The sequence below is a fragment of the Phascolarctos cinereus genome, unplaced genomic scaffold, assembly GCF_003287225.1.
Source record: "Phascolarctos cinereus isolate Bilbo 61053 unplaced genomic scaffold, phaCin_HiC Scaffold_9;HRSCAF=440, whole genome shotgun sequence".
NCBI classification, from domain to species: Eukaryota; Metazoa; Chordata; class Mammalia; order Diprotodontia; family Phascolarctidae; genus Phascolarctos; species Phascolarctos cinereus.
The window spans coordinates 217,210,501-217,224,126 of NW_027556402.1; the positions used below are offsets into that span (position 1 = coordinate 217,210,501).

At 35.8% G+C, this 13,626-nt stretch overlaps 1 protein-coding gene across 2 annotated transcripts in view; it reads right to left on the reverse strand.

Moving 5' to 3' along the window:
- The window catches only part of BTBD10 (BTB domain containing 10), a 96,178-nt gene that overhangs the window by 53,366 nt on the left and 29,186 nt on the right, over window positions 1–13,626 (reverse strand). Inside the window, exon 2 of one of the 2 annotated variants that reach the window (XM_021002044.2) lies at window positions 10,687–10,844. The exons of the other annotated variant lie outside the window; for it this stretch is intronic. Within the exon in view, the coding sequence (XP_020857703.1) occupies window positions 10,687–10,787 (101 nt within the window). The 5' untranslated portion in view covers window positions 10,788–10,844. The remainder of the gene's footprint in view (window positions 1–10,686; window positions 10,845–13,626) is intronic. 2 annotated transcript variants of the gene reach the window in all.

Below are 13,626 nucleotides of genomic sequence, written 5' to 3' on the forward strand. Positions count from 1 at the left end.
CAGAGAGAGGGAGAGAAAGGAGTCTGGGATAAAAATAAATCAAACTCAAGGGGGGGGGGTTAGAAATAAGGGAAGGAGGATAGCAGCAAGAAATACAATTTTTCTGACTTTGACGTAGGGGGGTGGGGTGGAGTTGAACTGGGATATGGCTGAATAAAATAATGAAATATTATTGTGCTATAAGAGATGATGAAAAAAGATGATTTCAGAGAATCCTGGATAATATGAACTGACACAGAATAAAGTGAGTAGAACCAAAAGAAGAATTTACACATCAACAGCAATATTGTAAAGAAAAACAACTTTAAAAGACATAAGACTTCTGACCAATGCAATAACTGTCTCCAGAGAATGTATAATGAAGCATGTTACTCGCCTTCCAAAAGAAGATATACACAAAGTGCAGGGAAAAAAATCATACATTTTTAGACATGGCTACCACGTGAATTTGTTTTGCTTAACTATGCTTTATTTTTTACAAGTGTGTTTATTTTCCCTTTCAGTTTTTAATGGGGAGTGAGAGGTTCCAGGAAGTGGGGGAGGGGTCTCAGGAACAACGATACAAAAAAAAGTTAAATGTACAATTAAATGGTTTTAAAAAAGCAAATAATATGAAATGAAAATTCACAATTTCTAGGGAATCCTTTCTTTTATTCTGCTGTTGTGTATGCAAATGCTGTTTAAATTTCGAATTAGGAATTTTTTTTTAAATTTCACCTTCTACATCTGGATTCAGAAAAAAAACGATTATGACACAATATAGGCACAGACAAGAATGGATAGAATGCATAAAAAAAAAGATCTGGCCTCCCTCTCTTTTCCATTTCCGTCCTCCTCAGTGTTAAGACAACTTAAGAAACTGTTTTCCTTTACCTTTCATTCCTAACCCCCTTGTCCTTTCTGTGTTTAAACCCTATCCTCAACAGTGGCTGAGCCTTCAACTCTACCTCTATCTCATTCTCTCTAAAATGACAACCTTGCCTATTTTACTGAGAAGACTGAGGAAATCTATCAAGAGATCTTTTATATCACCTACTCCATACCTCAAAAATTTCTTCATATGTTACTCAAACCTATACTCTTCTCTACTCCAGTGTCAGAGTACAGCCTTGCCAAGACTAACCCTTCCATTTGCGCCCTCGGTTCTCCTATGGTAGAAGCAATATCTGGTATAAGCTGGGCTAATTTATCCTTAAAAGCTAATAAAAAAAAATCCTCAAGACTTAGAGTAAATGGCTTAGAGGAATAAAACTTGGGTTGCTGGTGCAGCTTCCCATAGGCCTGAGTATAAGAAGGCAACACCAGAGTCATCAGCTCTTCCCCCAGACTTCTGAAACACAGATAAGCATGGCCAATACTACTGAGGTAGTGAATTTAACGTGTCCCTGCTGAATATCTTTCCTCTGCTCTGACTCAGTAAACCTTTTTGGTTTTTTAACTGTTAAATGTTCTAAAATTTCTCACTTCATCTCAATCTTAAACCTGAACTACCAGACTGGCCTGAATCTGACCTGACCAACAACACCTTGCCACCTCCATTAGAAGTCATTCCTTCCCTCCTATTCCTATTTTCCACCTCTCCTTATCTAATGACTCCTTTCCTCACTGCTTACAAAAACATACTCATATCTCCTGTCTTTGAAAATAATGAAAAAATTTCACCTGTCTGTGCCTCCACTTTAGCTGCCTATTTTCCTCCCTTTTCCCTTCATTGCTAAACTTCTAAGAAAAAATACCTGCACTTAACGTCTCAACACCCATTTTTAAAAACTGTTTTTAGAATTTTCTTTATTGTGAACTTAAATTAAAAAATGAACATTTCAATAAAGAAAGGGCCAAAAAAAGAGTATATTACATACACGGAACAGTGAAGAGTGTGATGGATTGGTAGTCATGAAGACCTGAGTTCAAACCTTCACCTCAGACACTTAACTACCTCTTATCACTGACCTTGAGCAAGTAACCATTCTGTGCCTCAGTTTCATCATGTATAAAACGAGGGGGGGGGTGTTTGAACTCAATGACCTATAATGTGTTCTGGCTATTGATTATAAGAAATCACAAACTTGTTATGTACAAGTTTTTTTAAGTGTTTTAACCACAGTAGTAATAAAATCATTATGTGCTTCCTTATGAATTTTTGTATTATTACATTTGTATTTGTTAAATCTCTATCTCAGTAAATACTCAATACTACTTACTACATAACTCAAACTCACAGTCTCACTGAACCACTCCCCTGAAACAAATTAAATAGAGTCAAGCAAAACACTTCAACACAGTGGTCATATCCAGAAACACTCATCTCACTCTCTACCTCTAGTCCAGAGGTCAGCAAACTGTAGACCAGCTATTCTGCTCTTACACAGGCCCATCAGCTTAAAATGTCTTTCACATTTTCAAATAAGATTTTATTATATTTGAAGATATACAATCCATTTTTAGTTTCAGGGCCACACAAAAACAAGCAGCAGGCCAAATATAGTCCTCAGGACCCACCTCTCTCTTCATCTATCACTTCTCTACCAAGAGCTGGAAGTGCTTCATTATCAGTCTTCTAAAATCATGATTGGTGACTGATCACAGTTCTACAGTCTTTCAAAGTTGTTTTCCTTTACATTATGTTGGCAATCCTGTAAATTGTTCTTTTTCTGCTCATTTCACTCTGCATTGGTTGAAACAAGTTTTCCCAGTTTTCTCTAAATTCATCATTCTTATGATGAATTATATTACATTACTACCCCACAATTTGCTCATTCATTCAATCATTCTCTAACTGATGGGCACCAACTTTGTTTTCAAATATTTGCTACAATAAAAAAGTGCTGCTATAAATATTCTTATACACATAGGTCCTATCCCTCTGGTTTTGACCTCCAGGAGCAGAATACTAGTGGTGGTTAAAAGATATGCAGTTATTTTTGGAGCACTGTGTTTTTCACCACACATTTATTTTTCAACCTCTTGCAATCTAACTTCCAATCCCATCCTTTTATTCAAAGTACCCTCTCAAAAAATCACCACTAATCAATGACTATTGAATATTAAGGCCCTTTTTCAGTCCTTTTGGAACACAAGCACTTTCAGGGTACTTTAATTTCCCATGGTTTCAATGACACAATCCATTGGTTCTCCTCCTACCTAGAAAATAGCAATTTAGCTAAACTTCTGAAAGAAACTTGAGATTTTAAGAGATAGAAATGAAGAAAGGAGATGGAATGCTGTATGTGAGAAACGACAAAGAGACCGCTTTGGCTGAACGAAAGAGTGGATAAATGGCAAAATGTATAAAAACTTTGAAAAAGTAGATTGGAGTCATATTGTTAATGGGCTTTAAATGTCTAACATAAAGGTTTGTATTTGATCTGAGAAGAAGGAACCATTGGAGAATCAAGTAAAGGGAAGACAATAATGAGTTCAGTTTGAGACATGCCTACAAGACATCCAGTCTGGGATGAACAACAGGCAGTTGAAGATTCAGAGAATGGAGCAGAGAAGAGGGCATGTGACAACACCTTGGAATAGGAAGCCTTTCCTCATCCCCACCATATATGTGTGTGTGTGTGTGTGTGTGTGTGTGTGTGTGTGTGTATATACACACACACACACACACACACACACGCTCTTTGTACCAACTTCACCTCTCACTTACCTGGTAAAGTGTATTTGCTTATATGAGTACAGTCTCTCTTTGATAGAATCTAAGCTCCTTGAGGACAGAAACTGTCTCATTTTTGTCTCTGTACCTAGCACAGTACTTAATACATAGTAAATGCTTTAAAAAATGCTTATTGTTTGATTGAAATATATACCATTAGGGGACAGAACACGGAAAATGATCCAACAAAGGAAACTAAGAAGTACAGAATAAAGAGAGCTGCAGTGTCAGGAAAACCCAGAGAGAAAAGGGTAATCCAAAGAAGTCAAGAAGGATAAAGACTGAGAAAAGGCCACCAGGTTTGGCAAACTAAGAGATCATGTGGCAATTTGAGAGAACGGAGAAAAACAAGAGGACACACACCCTAAAGGAGTTTGACTGTAAAAAAAAAAAAAAAAGAAATTTAGTACAATAGCTTGGAGGAATGGGAAGGCCAAGAGAGAGCTAAAGATGGGGAAGACCTAGACCTATTTGTAGGTAAAAGTAAAGGGACCAGCATATAGGAAAAGACTGAAGAATTGAGAGAGAAACGGGATGACTGTGAGAGCAATTTGTTGGAGGAGATGAGTTCAAGAGTAAATGTAAAAAGACCGACCTTAGCAAGGATGACAGGCACTTCTTCAGACTCACTTCATATTATTTCCCTACAGACTCTCCATACAAGGAGTCCCAAAAGTCTTAGTGCAGCTTTAAACTTTAATAACCTCAGAAATATAAATTCTATATCCTTATAAAAACATCATATAAAGGCTTTAATTGTGAATGCTGAATGACAGGTCATCCTGTCATTATGCACCGCATGTGCAACAGTTTCTCACACCAGTAGATTTAGCAGAGGAGGTCCTCTTGCTTGGTCACTTTGGTCACCTGATCTACCTCCATTACACTTTTTCTTAGGGCGTCATATCAGCACTGGCATGTACGTATCAAAACTTCATTCTCTGGATGATCTTAAAGCTAAGATTATGAATATAATCCTTTCAGTCATTAAGCTAGAGCTGATGAAAGTTTTTACAAAGTTCAAAAACTGACAGACAGTGGCTACGTTAAATTATAAGAAACATTTCTGAAATTTGAATAACTTTTCAAATATTGTTTTTGTAAATTTGTAACACTCATACTTCTCAAGTTATTATATCTTAAAATTTCACTAAGCTTTTGTTACACTGTATTCTAGTCAAACTAAACTATTCCCCAAACTGATACTTGTACAAAAGTTCACTTAAATCATCCCCATGAGTGACTGTACTCCTTCAAAACCACAATCAGAATCTTTATCTTCAAAGCTCAAACTCAAGGGCAATCTTCCCTACAAGGATTCTTCCCTAATACACAGAGGCCCTCTCTTCCCCACCCCCAGCTCAGAGCTCTCTCCACTTCCAAATTTGTTTATAGCACTCTAAGTGGATCTCTTCAGGACCTTATTATACTCTACTTATCTATGCATGTCACATATATCTCAGTATGGCAAGAACCCCTGGTTTTCATTATTGTCAGCCTAATGTCTAGCAAAGGCCTAATGCTTAATATTTGTAAAATTCAATTGTGGAATTTATTGTGGGTGCACAATGAATTGGGAAGTGGGAGAAGTACTAAAACAAACTAATACATATTAATGAAGACATAGAGTTCAGAACAAAGAATGAGATAGTCCCACTACACTTAGCTCTGGATAGACCACATGCTGAATACTACCATTAGTCCTAGGCACCAGTTATCAGTACTGAAAAATTAGGAGACAATTGTAGGAGGAATGGAGATGTTGTCCCATTACATCTGTTGGTAAGTGCAAAGATAAATCTGGATAAGAAATGGGAGAGTCAGGGTGCAGTTCTGAGGGCAAAGAAAAAACTTATCTGATACCTTGTTTCCAGTACTTGGAGAACTACAATGCAGAAAAATCACACTTTTTCTGCCTGACTGTAGCTAGACGCAGCAGTTACATAGAAATAGAATTCTCTTCCTTGAAGAAAAAACTTCCTAATCATTAGAACTTCTGAAAAGTGGAGAAGGCTGCTTCAAGAGGTGAGGGTTCAATATCACCTGAGATTTTCAAACAGGTTGGCTCAGACCACACTGAAGTACTATACTCAGTTCTGAGCACCACATTTTACTAAGGATACTGATAAACTGGAGAGCGTCCAAAAGATGACAATCAGGACAGGAAAGGGCCTTGATTCCAAGGCATGTAAGGATTGGTTAAAGGACAATGTTTTGTCAGGACATGTGGTGGCCCCAAAATGTATATGAAGGCTACACAAAAGGCAGAACTAGAAATAATAAGTGAAAGTTACAAAAAATTCAAATTTAACATAAAGGTGGAATAGAATAATTCATGATACAGTAGATGCAAGCCAGACCTTACCAGAGGTTTTCAAGCAAAGATCAGATGATGATGAGTCAGGGATGTTGTAGGAGACACTCTTGGTTAAGTGTGAGTTTGACTAGATGGTCTCTAAGATCCTTCCAAGTGCATGACTCTGATGTTGTAGAGAGAATTCCTATTGAGGTTAGACTACGTGAATCCTGAACTATCTTCCAACTCTAAAATTCTGTGAACTACTTCATTTCTCTCAGTAACAATACCATCCTCTTAACTACCTAAGCCAAAAAAATTACTGGCCATCAGAAAAAAAATAAAGCAAGGGAAGGATTCATCTTCCTGACATGTTCCCTGAATCTTCATTATTACTGCAAACATTCTAGTCAGCTCATGGCTGGAAACTTATACTAGATTTCTCTTTGTCTCCTAGGTTTGTACATTTTCCAGCCCATTTTAGTTATATATCACAGGTAAATTTTCTTTTTAAAATTATTTTCAAATTAATGTTTACAAAAACAAATGCCATGTTTATAAGAACAGGTGTTACTTGACTACAATCTACAATAACTCAATGACCTTTGTCTGAAATGCTAATAGTTGTTTATTTCCCCCTTCCTAGGTACAAATGTTCCTCTGATCCACTAGGTCATAAAACCTACGGTTAGAAAGAGGACTTTAAGATCACCCAGTCTTCTGTATATATAATTTATTCAGCAGAAAACTAAGGCCCCCAAGAGACTACTGGCTGGCCCAAAGTCAGACAGTCAGTAAGCAGCAAAGAGTAACTAAGTGGCACAGTGGACAGAGTGCCTGGCTTGGAGTCAGGAAGTCCTCTCTCTTGAGTTCCAATCTGACCTCAGACACTTACTACTAGCTGTCTGACCATATGCAAGTCACTTAACTTTGTTGGCCTTAATTTCCTTATCTGTGAAATGAGCTGGAGAAGGAAATGGCAAACTACTCCAATTATCTTTGCCAAAAAAAACCCTGAATGGGGTCACAAAGAGTTAGAGACAAACTGAAAAATAACTGAATTAAATGGTAAAACTGGCTTGTAAAGTTCTGAAAGCATTTAAAACATAATTAATGAATTATCCATTTTCTACAGAAATATGCCATTTTAATAAAAATTTAGCACAATTAACTACCATTGTATCTTGAGTTAGAGAGTTTTTTTAGGAGTGTATCACTCAGGACAGCCCAAAATAACATAATGATGTATGTCGGGACCTCTTACCAGTGTTAAGCCTCCAAATATATCAATTCCAGAAGAGTTCTCCCAATTTCTTCTTTCTCATGAGCCCCAAGACTACTACCTTGCTATCATGCCACTATCCTTATTTCTACCTGAAATCTTTGCCAGAATTTCTTCAAGAAGGCATTGATTTCCAACTTTTCCCCTTCCTCATCATTTCCAAAACAAGCACACAAGCATTAACTAGATTTTCCAAGAGGTTTTACAGCTAACAGCTTCAGGCAAAGCCATTAAGATAAACAAGAAAGAAAAAAGAGGCATTGGGCAACATTAAAAGACTATACGGCTGTATATAATTCTGGTCTTAAATGAAGTGTCCTTAGAACAATCTGTTTTAACTCATTTAAATATTATAATTTTTAAAGTAGCGAAATATGTTGTCCTAAGGTTTTGTCTGGTATGATAAAGTCCACAAATTCAACTGTTATTCTTCTGGCACAAACCTCCAGTACTGGTGCTAAAATACTGTGTACAATAAGGCTGCATGAGATCAGTTTTTAGCCAAACATTTGTCATTTAATGGTGAACTCCTGTTTTTCTTTCATGCCCTTTAAGCAAGCAACCCAATCTGTAAACCACTGCCCTGGCTGCCTAAAAACAAAAGGACATAAAAGTCTCCTGGCATAAATACTGGGAACAGTCATGGTATGTGATGACATTAATATGAGACCAGCAATTTTAAAATGTTCCTATACTCTTTGCACTTAGTAAGTGCTTAATAAATGCTTGTTGAATTGAATTATACGTAAACATATTTTATAAACCAAATGAATGGCGTTTTGTTTTCACTGCTGTCTTTACTGAGCTTTTAAAAGTACAATTCTATATAACAGAGAACTCTACATAACAGCAGAAAGAAAGAGGAGAAACGGGAAGTTTGCCCATAGGAAGGAAATAGATGAACAGAAGATGACACAAATATAGTCCTAAATTTAGTGGAATATATTCAAAGAAGAAACAAGCATCAGTTATAGACTCCAGGATGGGAAAAGGAAGCAGTTATAATGGACACCAAAACTTAAAACCTCACATTCTTTTGTTATGTATTGATTCTTAAGCTTCTCTGGTGTGCTAATAAACTCCATAATTCTCAATCTCAGCCCATTTTAAGTTTATTGAAAAATATATATCAAAGCAAAACTATCTGCCATGGACTTAAAGCACCCCTACTTTACAAGAATATAACAAAAGAAACATATCTTCGCTAGTCCTAGTATTTAAGAAAACAGCCTCAAATGAACACTAAAATAAATAAACACATGACAGCAACTATATCTTGGGGTGAGACCCTCTCAGACCTGGAAAGTGGCCCATTTCCTTGAAAGTAGTTATCACAGGTTCAGAAGGTAATCCTCAAATAATTAATAATAATTAATAAATAATCCCCTAATGATATTATTTATCACAATTCAGTATTTCAGATTAAATATTACTTATTTTTAGCAAATCACACCAAGCCTCAATTTTTAATTTCCATTATTTCAGTATTTATTCAATACTGTTTTATGAAGACACTTCGATACAAATATTCAGTAGTCTATTAGAAAAAGAAATGGAACAAGTCGATGTTTTCCTTAACTTTCTACATACCATTTTTAATCAACCTTGAATGCCTGCTTTAATAAAATAATATCAAAATTACACATCTTTAATAATATTTTTCCAAAGTTAAACAAGTCAAAAAACTAAACAAAGGGTAGGTTTGGACCTCTGGTTTCACTGGTATAGGGAACTCTCAGGTAAAGAAATTTCTTCTACCAATATAGGTAAGCATCTTCTCCATCTATTAGCCTTAGAGAGTTGTGTAGAACACTGACTTGCCCAGAATAACAGAGATTGCATATGTGTCTGAAGCAGGACCTAAGACACATCTTCCTGACTTCAAGGTGTGGCTCTCTATCTACTATATTACACTGCTCCTTCATAACATAAATAGCACTGTGTAACTTGTGTCACATCCTTTATTATGAATAGCTAATTGATTCTTTAACACTAATCTCCCCCCCATAATAATAACAACAATATTTATATAGCACTTACAATGTGCCAAACAAGGGTAACTAGGTGGCACAGTAAATAGAGAAAACATGTTTCAAGAAATTAAATTACTTGCACACAAATCAAAAAAAAAGTACTAAATGGCAGAGAAGGGACTTCTGTCTCTAAACTGACTATTGTTTCCACCATACAACGTTGTTTCTCAATTAAATTTCTGACTAAGGAAAGCCAAAGTATATTTCAGTTAAAATGAAAGTAGACTAAAGGTTATGTGTGAGTGAGCAATGATATAGAGGCCACAAAAAGCTCATACTCTCCAACTGTACTTCTTAGAAGGGGTACAACATCCAGCTCTAGAGAACCAGCTGTTCTTTGGCCTCTAATCCAAATACCTGGAAGATATCTGTTCCCCTCTATAGGTGCTAACTTTTAAGAACGGATAAGCTATAGTTTCTGAAAAGGTACCTTTTATTTAATGCAGATGGATCTCTTGCATATTTTAACATAAACTCTTGTTTTTCTTGTATCTTTAACGCAGTGACTAGAATATATTACAAGTGCTTAATTATTATAAGTGCACTTATTGACTGATAATTAAGAGTAGCCTTGACCAAAACTTACTTTCTACAAAACACATATAACAAGAGGGGGAAAACCCAGAATTTTCAGATGGCATTTTAAAAAGTATCCCATATTTAATTTAACAACAAACCAGGAGCTCACTCTCAACAACAATAAAATCTTTTTGCAATTAGGATAAAAAATGTAATGTCACATAAACCAATGAAGGCTGAAAAAAACAGGGGGCAAATACAAATTCAGATCTATAAATCATCACTTATATTAAAGACTTTTCATTACTAATTTCAAATATCTCTAATATTTCAAGGCTTACAGACTGCTTTCTCACAGCCACCACCCAGAGCTGTATACTTAGGCCAAGTATTGTTATCTCCATTTTACAGATAAGGAACTGAGGGTTCCCAAGACAGGTTAAGTGTAACACCCCAGGTCACACAGCTAATGCTAACTAATGCAGAGCTGAAATGCCCTAACTCCCATAACTTAGCACTGGCATTAATTAGCAAAAGCAAATTTATACCAATAAGAGGGTTGCAAGGTCCAGTTCTAGGGAACATGAAACTGAATTGCAGAACTTGGAGATCACTTGCTCCAACCTCCTTGCTTTATAATAGCTAAATGACCAACTCCTGACATTCAGCCCAGTGCTCTCCACACTTTTCAAACATGTAACCAATTAAGTAATTTCTAACATTACCTGGAAAATAAAAATCCTAACAGGAATACCAAAATTATCTAAATGAAAATACTTATTTTGCCTTGCATTTGTAACATTCTATTCCTCCAATAAGGATGCTACAACCAAATGCACTAGTCTTCATACTCAGTTTATCATAGATTTGATATGTGAAGTATATATTTTCCACCTACCTTGAGTGTTTATACAGTTTACGAGGTCTATTATGCAATTTCCGATCCCAATTCTCTGGATCACTGGAGTTACTGTCATAAGGATGAAGGCGTCCTGCCATCCCACTTCAAGCTTCCTCACACTACAGCTCTGAAAGCACACATGTAGCACCCACAACCTACGTAAGAAAGTAGTGTGCACCTTTAAGTCTAATTCCAAGAAGAGGAAAACAAACAGAATTTTAAAATATCTTTTCAGAAGTTTAGGTATGTTTTTAAAAGGCCAACAGTCAAGATTACAAAAGCCAATATACACATCATAATAAAGTATGACAAAATATGCATCATATTTAAAGAAGATTTTTCATTAAGCTTCCAATTCTAAGTTTTTCTTTTATTATTCATATTTAATGTGGTACCATATAGTAAACAAGCTCACACTTTTAATGAACTTAGTAGAAGCTAATTATTTCTACACCTTCAAATAGTAGCATTATCAACATAGTAAAAACTTTTTCTGGAAGATGAGATTTCATATAAGTAAATGTCATCTAACATGAAAATAGACATCCCAATTTGGAAGGGAAAAATGTTTGCGATGTGTATGAGGCTTCTTTAAAAGAAACGATTTACAACTTGGACTGTTTATTTGACCCTCCCCACCTCCAAAAAAAAAAAAAAACAGGCCACCTAAAAATACAGACACAGAAAAGAAGTTACCTGGGTTTCTAATTACAGGAATATTCATGAGGGTACATTTTGTTTTAGTCTGGACCTATTATTTCATTCATATAAGGAAATCCTAATGAAGAAATTCCCTCTGGCAAGAAAAATCATTAATTCTGCCAGTTTGTGCTCTTACGAACAGTGCGCTGTACTGGGAGCCTACTCACTCACTAAGTATGTGTCAGACAGGGCACTTGAATCCAGCTCTTAGTGAATCCAGGATCAGTTCTGCATCCACTGTCTCCCTTCAATGTTGTAAAGCAAAGTAAAAATCAACATAACAAGAAAAAAATCACTAATGAACCAATTATAAAATTAATTCCCAATCAAACTGCCATCCTTGCTTTACACTAGCTACTATTCTTGCCCACTGACACCAAGGTCTTCATTTTAAGTCAGTAGTTGACCCGTAGGCAAGGAATTCCAAAAAAGAATGATTTGGGTATCAAAAGACTAAGAGAATCCCTGAAGAAAACTGATAGAACCCTCAAATATTTTTCCAAAAACGATCATGCTTCCAAAGTCAAAAGTGGAAGACGTTATTTCATGATATCACACAATTTTATTAGAAATACTACCAACAAAAAAAAAATTTAACTCATTCATAAAAAAATCAAAACTTCATTCATTCCATTTGTTCTAGCACACAGGTGCAATTATAACCTAAATTTTGCTAAAGATAAAATCAATTTATTGTTCATAATTTTTAATCTGTATTTATCAAGAGAATTTCTATCAAATTTTAGGTTTTTTCCCTTCCATCATTTAGTGTGAAATGTTGGTCCTTTTTCTAAATTGAGTTACTTTATATGGACTTTTCCAGTACCAATATCCTCGGATAATAAAGACTTCCTGTATTTAATGTGAGCAAAGGCCAAATTTGTAACAACAAAAAATTTGCAGTGCGGTCGTTCAAACAACCTAAAATATACCCCTTTCATAATTAACACAAAATGTTTCATTAATACTTTGCATATTCTTCATACTTCCATATTTTTATGAAGGTAAGAGGACTTTGTAAGTCCAGCATTTCTCTTACTTGTAGCCCTCATTTTATAATTCTGTAAATCACACTAATTCATTTTACCTACCTTGAAATCTCAAAGACCCAATTAATATTCAGACTGGAGAATATGATCTGTTAGGCAATAGCATCTAAGAGACACTGCAGCTCAGCTTTTACAAATAACCTGATATAAGCATCATTCCTTACGCTCAAATATTTTCCTTCTCCTCTTCTCAACTTCAACCTCCTTCCTACCCTGGAAAAAATTCTGATAGATGGCAGGTACCCCTGACCCCAACACACATATCCATTTCTTGAAACAGAATAAGATCAAATCAATGCTGCCACTGTCCCTGGAGAGGGTGTGTCAATCTACTTCTCTACAATACTACTTACCATCTTAATTATACCATAATGTCCCTTCCTACCCAACACCTTTTGGCACTATGCAGTCTATCTCTCATAATATAAGATTCTTGAGGGCGGTTGTCTTTGCTTTTTGTTTAGTAACTCCATCTCTTAGCATAGTGCTAACATGTTAAATACAGTAAACACAGTAAATACTTAATATAGCTTTTCATTTTTAAATTCATTCATCATAGATTTAGAACTGGAAGGGATCTTGGACGCACTGATGAAGAAGAGAAAGATCATATAGTCATTATTTGTATCTCTCCCCCACCCCCACCTCTTTGGCAGTTCAGCAAAACCTGTAGATTCCTTCTCAGAATGTTATTTTTTTTAAATAACTGAATGAAATGTTGAATTTTAGTTTAAACCTAATGAAGATAAATATTGCTTTTTCCATCCACATTCATAGACCCCCTGAAATCCATCCAGACTCCTTGGGTGGGTAAGGTAGTATACATACCAGGTTAAGAACCTTTGACACAGTAGAACAACTCTTTCAAGTTGTATTGAGGAAACAGAAGCCCAAAGAAGTGATTAAACGTCACAAGCTTACATGATGACAGGTTCAAGAGTAGAAGGAAGGTTTAGGTAGATTAAATTCCGTTAAGTAAGGGACTTGGTTGTCTTTTAATGCCCAGCACCTTGCATACAGCAGTCTCTGCTTAACAGCAGTTTAACTAAATACCAAATCCCAACACAGGGGACTTCCCACTGCATCATTCATTCCAGTTTTGCACTGATACAAAAGCCACGAATAGACCTTAGAAAGTACAACAAACACACTAAAGTATATGAAATAGCACATCAAATATAACCAT